Source organism: Trematomus bernacchii, unplaced genomic scaffold, assembly GCF_902827165.1.
Source record: "Trematomus bernacchii unplaced genomic scaffold, fTreBer1.1, whole genome shotgun sequence".
Taxonomy (NCBI): Eukaryota; Metazoa; Chordata; class Actinopteri; order Perciformes; family Nototheniidae; genus Trematomus; species Trematomus bernacchii.
The window spans coordinates 800,365-820,827 of NW_022987840.1; the positions used below are offsets into that span (position 1 = coordinate 800,365).

A 20,463-nucleotide genomic window follows, 5' to 3' on the forward strand; every position below is an offset into this window, starting at 1 on the left:
ATATAACATTTATGAACAGATGGTTACGTCATCATTCTATGTTTAGATGATTCATCTTACAGACACTCCAATGATGTTAAGAGAGAAAAAAGGTTGCAATTAGTGGACATTTGTATGATTATGAAAAATAAACAACCATGATGTTCATGATTTTGAAGGAAGGAACACCAAGGGGATTAAATGAATGAAACCTAGAGCTGGGCAATATTAACATAACTCAATATTGTGACTCAATTTATTTACTTTTTTTAACGTTTTTGTGGCCTTCTATAGGGGTTCACTGATTACAGCAAGTATGCAATATCTGTTCTCTAAGCTCATATTATGAATAAGCCACAACTTCGCCTAACTAATGAAGCATTAGTACTCATTATTTTGCCTGCTGCTTTGCTATTTAAAAAAAAAGGTGGTATTATGTGTTTTTTAACAAATGCATCTTACAGCAATTATGGAAAGACATTAACAAAAATACCGACATAAGCAAGTTTGTTAATTGATCCAAATGTCTGTATATTGGTACTAAGGTTTATTGCCCAACTCTAGTTATAACTACTAAACCTAATCAAACGGAGACATCCAAATGTAACACAATGATTAAAATGGGTCACCATCACCACCACCACCACCACCACCACCACCACCACCACCACCACCACCACCACCACATACATATAGGTGAGTGGCTTACCTTGTAACATGCTGAGCTCGTCTGCAGGAGGGAAAGGAGTGAGAGAGAGAAGGCAGAGGCAACTGTCAGACATGCAAAGCAGTGCACGACCAGCGTGTGGCCAGGTGACAAAGTGACAGCCGTGTGTTCAACAGAAAATAAAGACTTGGGCAGAGAGATGCAATATCATCTGATGCAAAAGAGTACAGCCGTGTTAAGACGCTCAAGGGAAAGGCACTAAAGGAACGTTTGCACCAATTGATATAACTACATCAATTCAAGTTGTGATAAAATGTGCTTTGCTGTGATGACTAAACAGATATTAAAGTCATAGGAGATTTTCCTCACACAGCAAAAAGTTGCAAAAATAGTTCACTTTATTAATTCAATTGGATAAAATAATGTAATCTTTGTCAATGTGAGGAATATCTCCATTTAAGTCAAATTGTATAAATATATGTTGATCCAGGATACTGCAATAATGTGTCAAAAAAGCATAAAATTAGCAAACATTTTGAAACAGCTTATTGAAATTCAGCATGCATGTAGAAATTGGAAGCTCGCTCGTCTTGTATAACATTTGTGGTTTGGATTTTTCAGATTTCAGTCACTTTTGTGCACTAGCCCAAACTACCATTTTCTTCTCTCTGTGCTATGTGTGTGCATGCCATCTGCAGCCTTTAGCAGCACAGTAGAAATACAACTGCAGATATAAAACAACCACTTTCACCCCAACACTAGGGGGAGCTCTCTTCCTTTTAAAACAGACTTCTCCTTCCACCCAAAGTTTCCACTTACCAAGATATTTGGCCTTCTCCTCTCTCCGCTCCTTGGCAAGCTTCTGCCTGTCCTCTGACTTCATGATGTCTGGGAAGAGATGGATGGGGAAGGAGAAATAAGAAGAGGATATGTAAAGAGTCATACTGTAAACTTACATCGAGTCAAATTCATTTAGCCACATCAGATCACAGTCACACAGCATTTGATTTGGAATAGTTAACACATATTTACATATCTTCATGTTTCCTAGCAGGTCAAAACAAACAGAGTACCATATGATCTGCAACACCATCACATCCTGAGAGAAATTCAATATCTCAGGATGTTTTGCCTCACCGAGTGAGATTCATGACATACTTCCATATAAATGAGCAATTAAGAAGATTCAAAAGCTCTTACTAAGAACTAAATTAAAGCAGGTTAGTTAAGCTCACCCTAATTGGAACCAGTCCTTGAGGATGACTTATGTTATGCAGAAAATATCAAAGTTAGTAAGTTACCACAAAGCTACATAACTACTATGGGGTGAAAAGAGAATAGAGAATAGTATACTAGGGCTGTAAATCACAAGTTTTACCACAGATACAGTATTATATCCATTGTTTGGAATACAATATAGAATCAATTCAATTCAGGGGCATACGAATACATACACCCATTTAACACATGAGCTACTTAAAGGTGGGGTAGGTAAGTTTGAGAAACCGGCTCGAGATCGCTAGAATTTGAAAATACACAACTGGAGAAAATCTGCCACTTCCTTACAGAGCCCCTCCTCCAACACACACGAACGCGCACATGACCAATGAGGGCACGAGATAAGTTTGTGCACAGATGGAAGGCTGACAGGCAGGTAGGCCATCCAGTTATTTTAGCCAGGCCGGCTAAAATGATTGGTCGTGCTTTTTACAGTATTACGGCTTCCACAGATGACATTTTTTTATGGATTTTTTGTCAAAGCACTTAAGATATTCATTGCTATCGGGATGTTAAGAGCATTCCATGGAATATAACAAAAAGTGTATCTCGAGCCGGTTTCTCAAACTTACCTACCCCACCTTTAACTCCCAGAAAGCTACTAAAATATGTTTTAAACAACGTATCTATGTTGCCTTTACAATCGCCCTCAACTCAAAACCGACCTGAGTCCACAGTGATTCCTGCCCACCGACAAACATTTAAGAATAAGAATACATTTTTTTTCTTCAAAGCTGCAAATCAGCAGGACAGAAGCTTTTAACTATTACATGTCACCAGTAGGAAATGCATGCCACAAGACAATGACAGGAAAGTGGCAATGTCAACATGTTCTCCACTGATGTTCAGCAAAGGATGACGCTGTGTGCCTTATTCTCTGGATTGGAAAAAGGCACAAAGAACAACTGCTTGGGGAAAAAATTCTTATGAAATACGATCTTATCCAAATAAAAGCTGCAGCATGTGGCAGGGCCCATATACAGTATCTCCTATGCCATATGTATGTGGGTGGGTGTATGTTTGAATGTGATATGTTATGACTGCAGGGGGGCACTTACATATATCTCTCTGTGACATCCTTGAGGTGTGCTCACAGCTCACACATTACATTCCTACGCAATGGATCCACTCATAGGAAACAGCAATGCAATCAAACACTGAACTGTACCATTTCAAGAATTCAAAATGCAACCTTCGGTGATAACAGGTTCAGGTTCATTTTGACTTGACAAAGGTGAACTGTGCCTTTGTTCACCCTCCAAAGAATAAACAAAAATAAATATTTACTACTAAAGTTGACACAAATATTTCATTCAGTAGAAGAAATTGCTGAAACTAGACGTGTGGAATTTGTATCCAATTCAAATTCTACACGTCTAGTTTCAGCAATTTTTCGAACATTTCTGAATCTTTAAAAAGTAGATTTTAATCAAAATTAGCCAGAAATGTTTTAACCAAAGCATGCTTTTATAAAAGTGTTTCCCCATTTATGCAAGTCTTGTCAATTATTTCAACTAATTTCTGTAGCCCAAAAAAATTAAATTAGCTTGAAAAGGGTTAACTAAAAAAAAACATTTATCTACCATGTTAAATCATATATGGTATATTCAGTGTATTGTGTACTACAACCAATAACACTGGTATACACTGGCACTGGCTTGATCTTTCTTGAGCCTTCAATCATCCCCCTCAATCTTCTCAGACCAGATGTTCAACATCAAACAAAGGAACTCATCCTTCAGCGATGTCTTACAGCAGGAGGCGTGATTCACAAACAAGAAAACAATCTGCCATGCAGCTCTCCCTAAGAACAACCTCTGACCCACTTGATATTTATAGGACTGTGGCCCATGTGCACGATGTTGGTGGGTGTGATGTGCTCCTGTTTGTAACTCACCACCATGTTAATCATAACGTCACATGCACAAAGGTTTCGAGACAAAAACAGACTGGCCCAGTAAATACTGTGAGGTGCAATGTTTGGGCTCCAGACTGTGCACACACTCAAAATGACAGCTCTGTGTAATTCCTCTAAATTGCAGTACAATAGGAGCAGTGCAGGGTACACTGTATAATGTGACGTACAACTCTCCTGTGCAAATTCAATAGACACGGTTAAGATATAATAAAGAACAAGATTTCTTTCATTTTCACATTTTCAATGACTTCAGCAGGTTCTCATGGACACAAACAAATCTCTGCTATCACAAAGCAATGTTTGAAATACCTTAGCAGACCTTTCCTAGAATTTACTGTTGACTAATTAGGGGCAACAAATTGCTTTTAATCATCATTATACTGCGCTGGGCTGTGTAAAACCTCACAAGTAAAGCGCTTTACAAAATCATTGGAAAATGAACTTGGAAGAACAAAAGGGAAATGTAGGTCAACTTTGGAATCAGCAGAATATGGACTTATTGCATATCTCTCTTAATTAGAGAATATACAAATACAATAGTATATCATACAAGTCTTGATAGCATTCCAAACTGGAAGTATTGGGAGTTGTTGGGGGGGGGGTTTATCCACATCACCTCTCTCTAAGGGACTAAAGACCATGACCACACTGAATGGATTAATGGATAAAGAATAAAGGGGACAGAGAAAAGAGGCTTAAACTCCAAAACCCCTCAAACATGCTCCTTAGAGTTTGCATGGGCTGTTGGCTAGAGGCTCCAAGGACTTTAAGTGATGGCATTTTGGAAAGGCTAGGGTGCAACAGACAGGTCAAACTAAATGGGACACTTGGCTAGTCATTAAGCCCACCTTTAATTACAGACCACTGTGTTGCAGTATTAGCTATCCACTTACAAAGAAAGCTCATTTGTCCATAAACAAATTGTATTCTAGACTAAAATCTTGGAGCCCAAAGCAGAGATGTTCTCACGTAACAGCTTCTGTTCCATGCTTTTTCCAACAACTGCAGCAACACTATTGAATTTGACTTCACGTCTGAAAGCATGTGGTCACTATACCTCAGATACTGAAGCATTACTTTACCTCAAGAGACCTGACCTAACTCAATCCCATTGCAGATGTAAATGTATCGTTATAAGAGCACTGCTTCTTGTCAGGCCAAATGTAGCTTTCAACTTTAAGCAACTGATCTGTATACGAGTCAAACAAGTAGAGACATTTCTATTTACCTTTAGGACTTTTCAACCTGGACATAGGAGACGCAGGTGACCCAGGTGTTCGAGGGATGACGTCAGATTTTGTCGGGGTAGTCAATCTAGGGTCTGTTTCTTTCTTAACCGGACACTCCATTCTCTCGGTGTCCATCATCGGGGGGCTGCTCTCGCCCTCCGGGTCAGGCCTGGTTGGGTTTGTGTTAAGATCTGAGAGGGGAGCTGTTGAAAGAGAAAGACAAAGAAGAAAAACAAGTGAGTCAGGGTAAAAGGTAAGACAAGCGCAGAGACAGAAGCCAACCAGTCAGTCTTCATTCCTTTCACAACAAGGCCTGTGAAGTATTTTCGTGACGTAAACTTCCGCCATAGATGGATCAAGTGTGCGGGGTGGAGTCCATGGCTACAAGGTGGATACAGTTTTCTTTTAGAAATTGCTCATTTTAATAACTCACATTAGAACTGTGACACATAATGAAACAGACCACTTCCAAACAAACAATCTAAGCTCCTGTGTTTCTGTACAATGTGTCTTTCAGTTGTTAAGCAACATTATCTGCTGCAGGGATTACATCATTTGCTCAGAAGCACAAGATAATAAGCCTTAAGTCAGCCCCTCAAACTCTACGCCTAATACCATTTTGTACTCTGCGCGACTGATTTATCGACAGACTGGCCTGAGCAAATGCCCTGACTCCCTGGCGGAACAAAGCACAGTAATTGCTTTTTGGCATCCTGGTGATTTTATTAAGATGAAATGAATTGATTAGTAAAATAAATCAGAGTGATCATCTTCCCAGAAATAGTCCCACTTCTTTTTGATGAAAACTACTTGATGGGAGTCTGTTCAGGTCCTGTTCAAGTTGTTTTAATAAAAGAATAGCTGGGCTAGTTTGTTGGGACAGCAGCTTCACTCACAGCACCATGACTCACATTTGGCACGCTGCTAAACTTGAATCTCCTACTCAAACATTAGTTTGCCCAGGCTTTGACGGCCAGACAAAGACCCTCATGGGAGGGACTCTTGGCTTTGTCCACTCAGCACTGTACCCCTGCGCTCCCTGTACACCCATGTTGGAGTACGGTTTCTTCTGCATAGTCTCTGAAGGTAAACACGGGGGCAACACGCTGTAAATTATTCAGACTGTGGCTAAAAACAACACAGACAGTAGGGGGCTGTCACACTGAGGCAGTGAATGCACGGAAGATTTACTCTTCAAATGCTGCGCTATTCAAAAGTTTGCGTAGAAGAGAACCAATGAGCAGCGAGACCAATGCCGTGCAACTTAAAAGACAATTGAGTATAGCTTTCTAGAGAGTATGCAACTGTACAGGGTGCCTGTTAAGCCATAAATATCTTCTTGAGAACAACAAGCAAAACTTTTTTTTTTGCTCTCTTGAGAGAAAGATATGCTGATGCCAAATAAACAGGTCAACATCTCGCTTCGACAACTACAATGCTTAGTAATATTCAGTGTGATATCAGGTCTCATGGCAAAAGAAATGGCTACTGATGAGGCTGAGTTGGACGCAGCCTGATGATCAGAGGGAACAGCAGTATGAGTCTATAAACCAGTGCAGCTGGGAGGCAAGACATTGTGTTTCCCCTGCCGAAGCATGCCACTATTAAACAAGCATTCCTCGGGCAGCGATGTGCTTCGACAGAGAGGGGGCATTGTTGTGGTCTCTTCATGGCAACGGGACAGAGGCCAAAACACTGCAATGACAGCAAGAGGAGGGGAGGAAGGAGGGGGAATGTAGCGAGATAAACAGAAAGCAGAGGAGGTGCAGTTCTGTAACAGGACTTTGTGGGGAGTGTGAGCAGGAGCCAGTAATGTATTCAGGGATTACATTTGAATTAAAATTGTTTACGACTGAAAAAAAAACATCACAGCACCCAGGGTTTGCAGCCAACTAGTAAATCCTGTTAAACTGCTGACATATTTGTCCATGTTACTGAGTAAATCCTTACTAAGAAAACGTTATGCTTGGGCTACTGCCCAGGTGATGCCATTTTATACCATTTCTTTTTACAAATCCCTGAGGGCTAGATGAGATGGGAGAAAGTGCAGTTCTGACAGATGGGTTTTGTCTTGCTTCACATACATTCAGTGAAAGTTCCTCATGCACCTGAGAAGTCGAGCCACGAAGAATTAGCTGGCTGTCAGCACTGTGGGCGACTAGTCAGACAATCACTGTGATCTATACTGTCAATGATGGAGAGAATGGGAATGTAACATACTCTGGTATGTTGGTGGCACTGTCTATGAATACCAATGAAACCTGAAGCTCTCTGGAGGAAAATGGGATGGGAGCTGAGGGAGAGGACTGCTGCTGCGTAGCAAGGGACCCAAACAAGGGCTGATTGATGCAGCCCCCGACTGTCTGGGCTACGAGACCGCTGGGAGAACAGAGTGTACGATATATGAAGGAAAGTTAAATGGCAAGGAATCATAGAATCTGAGCTAAATAAACTGCAAAAGAAGTAATCGTAAAAACACTGCCATGAGTTTCCAAAGCCCAAGGTGAGTTCTTCAAATACTCTCTATCCAACCTACAGTCCAACATCTAAAGAAAATGAACTTACTTGGATACAAAAAGCAGCAAATGATCACCTTTCAGATTCAGCAACCTGTGCATATTTGGCATTTTTGCTTGATAAACAATATTTTTTGATTATCATAACTATTATCGTGCAGTTATTTTCTGATGACATAATTCATTAAATATTTAACAAATTATTCTTGAATTAGTTTCAACCTCAGTTTGTACTTAAAGGTACCCTGTGAAGTGCCGGTATGTTTCACAGGCCCCAACAATGTGGCAACAACGGCAGGGAGTAAGAAGACTGTAAGACAGAAAACAAGGGTGTAAACAAAGCACCATTTGGAATAGAAAACCAACATTGTTTCTGGGAAAATGAATACATTCAACACATTTTCAGACCTCAACAATTACAAGATGAAGAACACTGAATGTAAACATGACTTGGGGAAACCTCCATGGAGCTACTTCAGCATAAAAGAACAAAGTTTGCTAAGTTTAGTGGCTCTGATTCGGGGACTTGTGCCTGTCCTGGGCTGACATAAAGTGATGGGAACGAGTATATTTGGAAAAGTCATTACAGAATCAAGTGTACACAGTGACCTCTTACAGCAAACAAGATTTGGACATTGTCATTTGGGATTTGAGGAGAATGCTTAAGTAATATTTGCACAGATTTACAGAATGCAATGACAACATCTGTTCAGGACTCCATGAACTCTGAGGTCTGCCTGTTGTCATGGAGAAAAACACGATGAGCAATACTTCAGACAAGCTGATAACATAATCTAGTTAGCATTTTACAAAGTGTTTATGTCTGTAATCATTCCGTTTCTATTATATTCTATTTTATTGTATTTACTATTGAATCTGTTTTATTGTGTTGCACTGTTGGAGGAGCCTGTGACCTACGATTTTCATTGTCATAACTACACTGTACACATGACAAATACAATTACTTGGTTGCAGAAACAGGGATGTAAGCCTTATTCCATTACTATATTAATACGACCCTAAGGCAGAGGGGTCTATCAGTGTAACACTTGTATCACCTTCTTTCCATATTTACACCCCAGCCTCCCAGAGGCAATAAAGAGGGGACGACTCCGGCCAAAAGCCATTAGGCCACCCTTTTGTCGCATCACTTACATTATTCATATTCATAATCCAATGCATACCTACTTCCCCTGAGACGCTTGAGTCTCCATCAAGCCTGAACATGGAAAAACACTTTGCTGGAGCTTATTATATATATAGAAGGCAAAGGAGAAACACAAGACAGACACTGGTCAGCATTTCAAAAGCTAACATTTATTTTGAGGGACTTTGAAGGTTTTTCACGGTTCATTCCTTAGCTACTTCTATCGCCAGCTCCAGGAAAAGGGATGTGTTTAAAAAATGTTTGGGCAAGTTGGTGGCTTAATTTGCTAGCCTGACGTGGCATTTTACTTGGCAATCCTTATTGTCAAGCTTTGTATTAGTATGAGATTGTACTAGTATGAGGGTAGTAAGTAAATCAACATGTAGAGCCGCTAAAAGCAGTGATGTCATCGCATGGTTGCTTTGTTTTATCTTCCTATAGAAGAGGGGTATGTGACAGCTTTGAGCCCTCTCAAAGTGGGTCAGAGGAGGTTCAGGATCTTTCCATGCTGTGCGTGATCATTGATTGAACATCACACTGTCACCTTGCACCACTGCTTGGTTAACCCCATAATGTCTCTTTATGGGGCCCCTCTAGGTTTTAAACAAAGCCTCAGGCACTCAGTTGAGCCCTTTTAAATGCAAAAGTCATACAATGGAATAAGATATATGTAAAAGTAAGCAGACATGGTAAAGGAACCCCTGCTGAAGTGGGTGTTTGCATGCATGCATGAGCACAGTGTGGGAGCAGAATGGCAGGTTGAGAATCAGCAGGTAATTAGCACAGATTCACAGCACATTTCCCAGTGAGAAAGCATGTCGGGTAAAAAATTGGTCTGCAATTTCAAATGTTGGCTTGGAAAAATACCCCAGGCTCTGCAAAGCCCATTGCACATTCACTTTTCAGAGCGCAAGCACAAAGGGATTTGGTACTTTACAGTAAGGCTGATGACACTGTGAGTAAAGAGCCACTTTAAAACTGGGACAACTGGTAATTCTGCCACACAAAATGTGATTTAGCTCAAATCCAATTTCACAGCATATTATTTTGTTAGAGCAGGTTATAAATAGCCACACTTCTGCCCCAGTGCCACTTCAAAAGACTTAGTCACCCCCCAAACTGCAGGGCACCAGAGGCTTTGCCGTTACTTATCTTAGGAAGGGTATGAATATGTATGTCCAAGAAATAAGACATATATTTGTTTAACGAACGCATAAGGAAGCATAGATACGGGAGGATATGTCCTTGGAACAGCATGAGGCAAAAATAATAGGAAGCACTTTTATCGACACACAGCTATACAGACTAAAGGATCAGACAAGGTTCAGACAATATAACCCGCTGCTATTTTTCTACCTGATCATTCCACCTCACAGGACACGGAGTCAGGGTAAGAAAAGCTTGTGTCTGCCACAGCACAGCAAAACACATGACTCACTGTATGACAGAACCAGCAAACTATGACAGCACATTCTTATGATAGTGTGCACAGCTCAGGGAGGATACTTTCGGGTGAGACGAGCTCCAAAAAGCAACATCATTGTGAAACCGCTTGACACAAAAACAAGCATATCTCAGTGTGAAGTAAATACAAAGAGGATTTAAAATGATCTTGATGGTATGATAGTAATGTGTCATAATGGATACAACTCACAACTGCTGCTCATTCCCAATGCAACATCCAGAGGACCGCCAATGTCTCGCCACAGTGCAGAGTACAAAATATAGGGCATGACATTGAATATTTATGAAGCTAAAAGCTTCTCTCTTAAGCACAACCGTCTCTGTCTCCTACCAAAGACATGAGACGATGCTAAGTAGTGAATGCAAAGACCACCAACAAGCAGAATCAGAATCCCTTTATTAGTCCCACAGAGGGGAAATGTACGTTGTTACAGCAGAAAAAGAGCCACAGACAGCTTAATGTTACATATGTTACATATGGTGCATGCATTAAAAAGTATTAAAGCTAAAAAAAAAGTTATGATATAATAAGAAATATATTAAAAATAGAAAGTTACACAATTTACAAAACACACATCCTGTAACAGTTCTGACGGCCCGTCCACACGGCGGCGTGCGTTGAAGCTTCAACGCTTCTGCCCATTCACTTTGAATGACGGAAGCGTCAGCCAATCAAATCATATGCCAGTACAAGCACTAGCCAATCAAACCGCGTGCTTGTGTGTCCGGGGCGGGAGATTCATGTGATTGGTTGTTGGTCGAGTTTCAGACACGCCCACCGGCAAGCTTCAACGCACGCCGCCGTGTGGACGCTGCGTTAGTATTTAGCAGCCAGGTATATATTGCTTAGTTATTAACGGCATATATATATATATATATATATATATATATATATATATATATATATATATATATATATATATATATATATATATATATATATATATATATATATATATATATATATATATATATATATATATATATATATATATTGCACATAAATAAAGGTTTATAATGCAATCATTCATACTAAATGCTAAATCTAAGTAGGCCTAATCTTACAAACCAATCTTGGTGAGCAGGGAGGAAATGCAGCACATTCTCTTGAAAAATGGAAATGAGGCAAACAAGAGGCGAGGAAGCAGTGTGGGGACCCAGAATGGGAAATGAAAAGAGTGGAAAGGGAAAAGGGCGGCAACCCGTAAAAAGAAAAGAGGAACTCTGGAAACACACAGAGAATGGATCTGCATCTCATTTGGGATGGGCCAGAGGACTAATGAACTACCTCATCGCTTACCCCTCTAACCCGTCACCCCTTCACCCCGTTGTGTCCCTCCTGCACCCAACGGGATGATGTAAGAGGGCCCAGACACACAGGAAGCGCAGTGTAAACAACAAGCACTGACTCTGTGCCAAACCAGGCCCTGCGTGTGTGTTTAAAGAGCAAAGTTTTCATTAGATGTGAAAACAACTGAGGACTACAACTTTAGAGGGGGACCGAGATAAACATCATTAAATTAAGCACACAAACCGCACTTTAATAACACCATGCTACTTTTAACTAGGGCTTAAAATTATCCTTTTAATTATACATTATTCTATTTATTAGGTTTCAAAGTAGTACTTTTGATGTACAAAATGTTTTGAAAAGTGATCATGAGAGAAAGTAAACAGTTCAAATTTAACAGCTTAATAAAAAATAGAAAAGTAGACCTCACAAATCAGAAGCTGGAAGCGAAGGGCTCTAACTACTTCAATTATTAGTTGCTTATCAAAATGATTGATTGATTTAAAAGCCATTGAGATGATGTTATGATACAACTGAGAAAACACATGACTTATCTTAGTTGTTGGTCGGTCTACTTATTTACTTGATTTAACAATATTAATATTTTAAAGAAGGTCTGCAACAACATCCCAGAATTAAAAGATAAGTCTTCAAGAAAAGAAATGTGTTTGATGAATAGTCCTACAACCCTAACTTTTTCAATGTACTATCACATGAACACAACTTCAACAACATTGATTTGAACCACTCATCAGTTCTTCAAATTCTTCATTCTTTTTCAAAAGACTTATCGATTGCAGGCCGGATGAATTAAGAACGGGTCAAGGATATCTGAGTCAGACTGGTGAAGCGTCTCATCAGGCTACAGCTGATGTCTGATTCATAATAAATGTCAACAGTACTTCTGCACAACAAACAACATAGTTGAAGTCACTCAGAACGACTGCATTCCTTCACTGCATGCCAATCGGCCGATGAATACCGATGTCTCTGTCAGTGAAGGCTACAGCTTCCATCCTATCACCTGGTCCGGGCTGAAACAATGCCTGGCATTTAGCTGCTGCTCTCTCCTGCAGCGGCGTAAGCACCGAAGCCCCCGCGCTGATGAAAGCCTTCGTTTATCTGACCTAGCAGCAGCAGCTCCCCTGGGACCCTGCTTCTGCTGCGGCTACGAACATGCCCCAACATAAATGCATACTGTAAGTATCCTAGACAGCCGGGCCAGTGGCCATGTGTCAAGGACAGACAGATTCAAGCTTTTCTCAATGACATCACAGGAAGAAGAGGGATGTCTGGGCCGCACAAGTTGCCATTCATAACTGGAATGGGTATACAGACATACCAGACAGTCGCTCCTGGCAACCTTTTTCATATCCCCTTTGGGGGTTGGGAAGTGACAGCATGATCTAATTTTCACTGGTCTCAATGGTGGGGTTTACTGGGGCTCTATCAAGGACCAATTGTTGTCAGAATAATTTAAACCCTTTGATTTAAATGTAAGGCTAGTTAGTTTCCTCAAAATATGCCGACTTTGCTTGACAAAAAGAACAATGTTTCACAGATGCACCATCATCAACTGAAATATTCTGCATACAAACAATGGGTTTCAATGTCCTTTGATTAGCCAGGTAAGCACTCCCAATGATGAATGTTAAGCAATGCAACTCCAAAGCAACACTAATCCCCTATTAACCTAGTTTAATTTCATTTTTGTACAGGACTACAGAATGTAACACTATGTTGCAAAAATGACAATAAATCTGGTGCAAAGGAGTGAAGTGATCCTTTTCTGCATAATTGGAATTAATTAGTAAAAATAGGTAAAATAAATGGGAATATTTCTTGAAGAGCAGTGACTGTGTGTGTGTGTGTGTGTGTGTGTGTGTGTGTGTGTGTCCTTGTCTGAGGTAGCTAACAGAGCTGTCATTTTTGCTTCAATATGGTTGTTTTCGTAAAAATTGCCTTAAGCAAAAAAAAATGAGGCCCATGCTGTAATTGTGTGTCTGTTCAACATACAATTACACCCAACGGTTATCATTAACTGGATTTGTGTCTCCCCACTCAAAAACCCAGAACCTCTCTGCTGGCTGCAGGGTCCAATCATAGGTTTCATAATCATAGGTGACTATGACGATGCCAAATGTTCACCCTCACTCCCTGAGTTCCAACCCATCAACAACAAGACATGTCCTATATGCCATGATCGTAACATATCTTAGAAACCAGGCATAGTAACTCAAATGAAATGGGTCACACAATAGATAGAGACATAGGTCTATGGTACACCTGCCAGGGAATGTGTCATGAGATCAAAGTGTTAAATGCCCTTTAGCTGAACAGGGACTGGTCTAATATTAGCCGATAGGTCTGGTGACAGTAACTGTAACGCAGAGCAGCCAGACTGGGATATTTACAGACTTGGTGGAGGTTGAAGGAACAAGCGACATGGTCCAAATCCAGACTTCCCTCTTCTTGTCCTTCCTCTAATGTCCCAGGGAGAAGGGCAGTACAGCTGACTGAATATATATTTAGGCTAAAACACTGCATCGAGGCCTTCCTTTCGTGTGACACAGTGAAGAAAAAAGACAGAAAGGGGTAAGGAAAACAGATTCCTCCCAAATAGCACATGTGAAGATTTCATGGGCTTCTCATGTTTTATAAAAAAAGAGGAGGGATTAGAAGTAAGAACGGCATGTTTCTCGGGCAATCAGTGACTATATAATTTCCCAGCTGCTGCAGCTGTGCAGCATCAAATGCCTTTATTCTACCCTTTTCATTATTGTCCCACTGTCTCAATCTCTATTTGTATTTAATGCATTATGTAAAACAATTTCATTCGCGTAAAGTGAACAAAATAAGCTTGCCATTCCTTTCCATGTTCCAATGATTTGAACAACCTTCACATCTATCTGGCTTCATTATGTTGTAGTGCAGTCAATTTATTGATCTGTTAGTTTGTCTTTGAAGGAATCTGGCCATTTAAATTATTAACGGAATAGTTTGTCATTTGGGGATTATGCTTACTCGCTTGCTTGTTAAGAGTTTATTGAGAAACAAGTAAGTTTGGCATAAAGAGTGGAAACAGGCAGTAACATCTAGTAGGGCCGCTCGATTATGGCAAAAATCATAATCTCGATTATTTGGGTCAATAATTGATATCACGATTATTAAAAACGATTATCCATTTACTTTGAAAAAATCAATTTATTGAAAAAAAAAATGTGAACAGTATGTTTTTAACAGTTGATTACCCTGAACTTTAAGTATAATTCAACTGAAAAAACAATTAAAAAAAAAAAAATGTTTAAATAAATAAAAATTGTTGCAAGCCAAAATCGTAATTGCGATTAAAATACGATTAATTGAGCAGCCCTAACATCTAGCTAGCTTGGAACTGTCTAAAAGGTAACAGCATCTGCCCAACAGCACATCTTATGCTCACTTAGAACTTATATCTCATATCCAAAGCATCCGAAAATATCCCGCTACTCTTTGAATCCCTTTTGTGCCGACTGGGCTATTCGGAGAGGTAATATGTTTTGCACCAAACACATTTGATAACACACACTTACAATAGTCCCTCAGTTCAAAGTGATCACAGGTGGTCCTTGATAAGTCATGGCTTTCTGAATGATCTACTGTATTAAATATCAAATGGTCTTGTTATAAAGGAAAAGACCAAAGGAGCTGAAGAGATGAAGACAGGTCATACATCACTAATACATTTTTCAAACACATTTTTTAAAAAGCCAGACACGTTCTTTGGGGAAAATCTGAAGTTACAAATGTCTTTGGCCTATTTTAGAGGCGACTGTAGCCCCCGGTCATTTTCAGTGTGACTAATTACACGTGTAAATCGGTCTATAGAAAGTGAGTGAATGACTATAGTCAGCATCACAATGCATAATGAACAAGTCATAGAGAACATGAGATTATAGCAATGAATTGTCATTCATCAGCATTTGAGCGACACGATACAAAACCTTTATGGCAAAACCATGCAAACATTACTCGTTTGAGCTACCATGTGGTTTGAGTTGGTTAGCGGTGGTTCAAGGGTAGACAAGTTCAACTCTAATCCTAACTTAATCCATGTTTTCAGAGTAAACACTGTTATTGTTAAAGGACCTCACACATCATTTCAGAAGATGCATGCACACATTGACTTCTCATAGTAGCCATTTCCTGTTAGCATAATGCAGAGGCTTGAGAGTTAGCTCACGTTGAGTGCTGGTTAATGGGAAGGCTCTCTACATTATTAGCCTTTCCAGAGTGCTGGTTTAGAGATCTCTAGACTACCTCATGAGAGGTCAGTGTCTGGGCGGTGTGATTTACACCATCTGGGTGCTACAAAGTGGAGCGGCACTGACATGATGCCTCCTTTATGTGGGGAGTTGAAATATGGAGAAGGCAGTTCAATCATTTGTATTCACCTGTAACTTTACAGCATGTCACCTTCTTCTGGTGTTCGTCTGTTTCTATATAACTTCAGTCTTCTCTCGTTTGTATTTCATATTTCCTCGGACTGAACAGCAAAGTAGGACTAATACATTTTGTAGGGCTTTACATAATGATTCTGGTAATAAACATGTATGCAAAAAAGCTTGCAAATATGTGCATAATCCAATATGAAGTCTTATCTATACACAATATAATCTCATTATAAGCATGAGTGATATGAACATACTTGCATATCAATTGTCTGCTTTGGGTAATGGTTAGTGACATGAGTTTTAGCTCTGTATTAAAAAATATTGGATTTGAATAGAACAGTGACTATGCGTTTTCATTTCCACTTTAAAATACTGAGTGATTGGGACTGCAGTTCTATGACTGTCATCAACACAGTTCAATCTAATATGAACAGCCTAAAACCCTCAAACATCCTGAAAGCTGCAACTCAGCTCTTCAGCCCAAGTGTTTTATTTGTAATCTAATGAGCTGTAGTACAGAGGAGAAAAAACGACTGAAAAATGTGACACTGTCGAAAAACTGCACTGTGGTTTCAAGCAGACCACACCGCAGCAGTGATGGCATGACTTCAGTCGATTCGTTGTGACTCAGATGTTTCTTTCCCCTTCTTTCTTCAAGGTACAAGGCAAGTCCCTTCTATAACATGTGCTGAATGTGGGCTTTGAACAAATCTGAACATGCAGGAACTGGGAAGCCTGAAATGGCTTTAGACGAATAATCAATTAATCTACACAGTCAAAGAAAAGTTGAAAGGGTGTGGTAACTGTGGATATTCAATTTGCCACTTTAATCCTTTTAGCCATGCTTGCCTTGAAAAGCCATTTGACTGACAAAGTAATTTCTGATTGCAGCAACAAACACTGAATTAAATGGATTATGCAGGATGGAGCCCACACATTGGTTGGTCTCCCTTTGTGTTCACCAACCAGTTATATGAATGAGATTAAAAAACAGCAGGAACAGTGGGATGAATTTCATTTGTGTGAAGACCTTGGGATTGCTGCTAGCAATGAAAGGTGCTTTATAAATTGAATTTATTATTATTATTAAGATTTCTTCCATTTGACACAGAGATATTCAATGCTAAATGTCACTGGATAAATGTCTCGAAGCTTCAAATCTTCCAGCCCAGAGAACAGTACATCTTGTTGGCATAACCAAGAGTGTTGCTTGACCTGTACAGAAAGACTCATATCTATGGAGTTACTGACGGTGTGCAACAATTTTGCACTCCATGGAAGTAAATAACCCCGCTCATATTCAATTTTCATTAAAAATTCCAAACGTGAGTGGTTTCAGACGTCATTAACATACAAAATATATTTCTGTAGAACCTCTCAGCAAACACTTAACCAGTGCATTGCTCATAACTAATCCTGAGCAAAAACAATGTTTGTTTGTGCCGTTATCAGGTTTCGTCACAAGTCAGTGAATCTAGGAGGACCCATGGGATCCTGCCCACTGCTAATTTACAAAAGACAAACAGCCCTCTCTCCAAAAATGGGACGCGGTTGCATGTATGTGCCAGATTACATAACAAATTCTGCAGTTGAAGATGTGTAGCAGTTTCTGTTCATTACAGTGAAGGCTTGAAAACAAAGGCTGCAGAATTCTCCCATATCCCACACAATAGACAACCTACACTGTGATATGTTCCCATGTCAGCCTGCTGAGGTTCTATATCCACAATATTGCCGTGGTGAAGTCTTTTTATTGTTGAAAAAAGCAAGTTTGCATAATGGAACATTAACAATATAAAACATAGCCTCAGTCTCTTCTACACATCCTGATTTAAGAAATAAAAAAATATGAGTAGTGTTATATACGCCTAGTGTCTTATTATGTAAGAAAAGGGAAATCTTAAGAAGGAAAAAGGAAAGTTTCTATTCCTCTCAGCTGGTCGCAGCTTATCTGTTCAGGTACGGAGATTAAAGAGTGCGACATAACAGAGTGGCAGAGTGGAGAGCACGGACAGAAGAAAGCCTGCATTAAGAAAAGAGGGATTAGAAGATCTTCTCCATACATCCTGACAGCAGATTTCCCCGATGCTGGGCCTGGCTTTCAGCAGCTCCAGTCAGAGGGCTTTTTTTTTTTTTAAGCGGGACAGATCAAGTTAGCTTCCTCTAATGCCTGAAATGTCTTCAAAAGTGAAGAATATTCAAGAAAACATGTCTTTTAACAGAGATGTGTAGTGATGGGATGCACTCTTCCTTCCGCTTTGTATATGTGCATAATGCCCTGGTATTATAAAAAGTTTAAAATCTTCGTCAAGAGCAAATAATGAGATAAAGGGATATTCATTTCAGAATGTCATTATTATTATATATGTACAGCTGGGGGAAACACCCAGCTGGAGACAAATGTTGATCTTTGAGGTACGCACAAGGAGTGTTGGAACGCTGATGACCATTTGACCACTGATAAAAACACCTTTTGACCACTGATAAAAACACCTTTTGACCACTGATAAAAACACCTTTTGACCACTGATAAAAACACCTTTTGACCACTGATGAGAACATCTTTTGACAATTTTCAGTAAACATGGGAAGCACAACGGTCTAGCTGACATTCTCTACATGACATGAAACAAAAGCCATGTCAGTGCCTCTGCCATGAGTCACAACACTGACAGCCCCTCCCCGCTTTATGGTCATGCATATGTTATGTTATTTAGAATATGGCTGTTTTAAAGACGTTACAGTCGACTGGTCAAGATTCCCACGAAAAGGGGTGGAGACGGTCTCTCTTGCTGCTTGATGCAGAGCCAAAACAAGCTGACCTCCCTCCATGAAGCCCCCTGTCAGCAGGAAGGAAGTTTGGTGTTGTCAGAAGGAGGAGGTCACATTGTGTGTCCTCTTCTATTTCTAGATGCTTGTCATTACACAATGCCTGCATGGAGAGTCAAACTTCTGAACCAATGTTGGGTGTAAGAACAACTTGGCAGGTTTCCACCATGGGTATTTCATTTAGTCTCAAACTGAGACATTTGTTTTACTGGGTGGAGCAGACTTGGCATTGGCCTTGATCACAGGATCACATTTTTGTATATTGCACATATAAAACAGTAACTGAACCAGATTTGTCCAGAGTGTGAGTTAGACTTTATATTCTGCACTTTGATACTGAGCTGAGCATCACATCAACATTTGTTTTTTGTTGATGCATCTCTGCACCAGCTGTATGACTGCACCTGTGCTACAACAACTAGTCACTGCATTTGGAAAAAAACAGCCTCAGGTAAAGTAGCAGCAAAGAGGAGAGTGGAAGGGATGCAAGACCGCCTATAACTGCATCATGTTAGTAGTGAGCTAAACATACGGAGGGGGATGGGGTGGTCCAAGTCAGATTACCTCATCTAGTGCAAATTGTGTTGTTATAACCCTGAAGGCTGAGCTCAGTGCAAACAAATGGCAACATTTTCTGTAAGAGACAGCCATCAGTGATCAGTTTATCACCAAACCGGTGTTGTGTTTCTTCGTCAAATCGGTCAGCAAACTGTTCTTCATCATCATTAATACTTCAGTGTCACTCAGATTAAAAGCTGGTTTGAGGTTTTGGTGTTAAACTTGTGGACAACAGCAAGGTTGCATTAGCTTTATGGTGTGTGGACTGTCTGCATCCGCACCTCCTAATGGATTATTCATAATGCATCAGATAAATTCATCCCGGAACTCTCTTCATTTATCTTAACCGCAACACTGTTTATCAACCTCTCAATGAGCCAGGCAACTGTGAAGTTAACTAGTAAGACACAACATGTTTGTTACAATGTGACAAAGGACATGAATGACAATGCACTCGTGACTCTTATTCCAGATGCAACTATTGTTAAATGTAACTACAGTGAAATAAGACTTACATGTTGCTCCTTGTAGGGTAAGTTCCTCCATTTCGGCTGCAATATCCTCGCTTTCTGTTCTTTTGTTCATTCAAACATGCGAGTTTCGGTTCGTCCTCTCCAGCAGTGCTATCATTCCTCAGGCAGAATGGGGGGGAAACTTGGTGGAGTCGCTCCAGCTGCACCCGAAGTCCTGAACGAACCAGCAGGAAACCTCTCCAAAGCGTCCGGTTAAACCAACGATACGACACAAAAAACAAAAACACAGCCAGTACCCACCTGTTAATGGAGGCACTGGTGGTGGCTGTGGCTGCCGCTGAGAGAAGTTACATAAAAAGGTGTCGAGGGGAATTTAGGAGAAAGAAAGCAGGGGAGGAGGAGTGAGGGAAGTTTCTCACTCTCCAACACACCACAGCTGATGCTCTGCTCGCACGTATGGTCCCTCACTGGCCTCAGAGTCGGACTGTACCATTACCGAGAGGGGGGAGCGGGACATACCTTTAACATACATAGTCAATACTAACTAGAATAGACATTGTGGAAGACGGTTACAGTAATTACTAACTACTGGCTTGCTTACATTATTATATTATGGAAGACTGCATTGATATAAACAGATATTGTATGTGAAAAGAATACTTGTTCCCCTCTGTTTTAATC

At 40.2% G+C, this 20,463-nt stretch overlaps 1 protein-coding gene across 7 annotated transcripts in view; it reads right to left on the reverse strand.

The window, feature by feature from the left end:
• The window catches only part of map7d1a (MAP7 domain containing 1a), a 39,905-nt gene extending 19,704 nt beyond the window's left edge, over positions 1–20,201 (reverse strand). For 4 of the 7 annotated variants that reach the window (XM_034112697.1, XM_034112694.1, XM_034112693.1 and 1 more), the window contains exons 1-4: positions 19,825–20,201; positions 5,071–5,274; positions 1,466–1,534; positions 689–709 (exon numbers count right to left, since the gene is read on the reverse strand). In XM_034112697.1, the coding sequence (XP_033968588.1) occupies positions 689–709; positions 1,466–1,534; positions 5,071–5,274; positions 19,825–19,894 (364 nt within the window). In that variant the 5' untranslated portion in view covers positions 19,895–20,201. The remainder of the gene's footprint in view (positions 1–688; positions 710–1,465; positions 1,535–5,070; positions 5,275–19,824) is intronic. The other 3 variants (XM_034112698.1, XM_034112696.1, XM_034112695.1) reach the window with 1 other exon arrangement.
• Between the last annotated feature and the right edge of the window lie 262 nt (positions 20,202–20,463).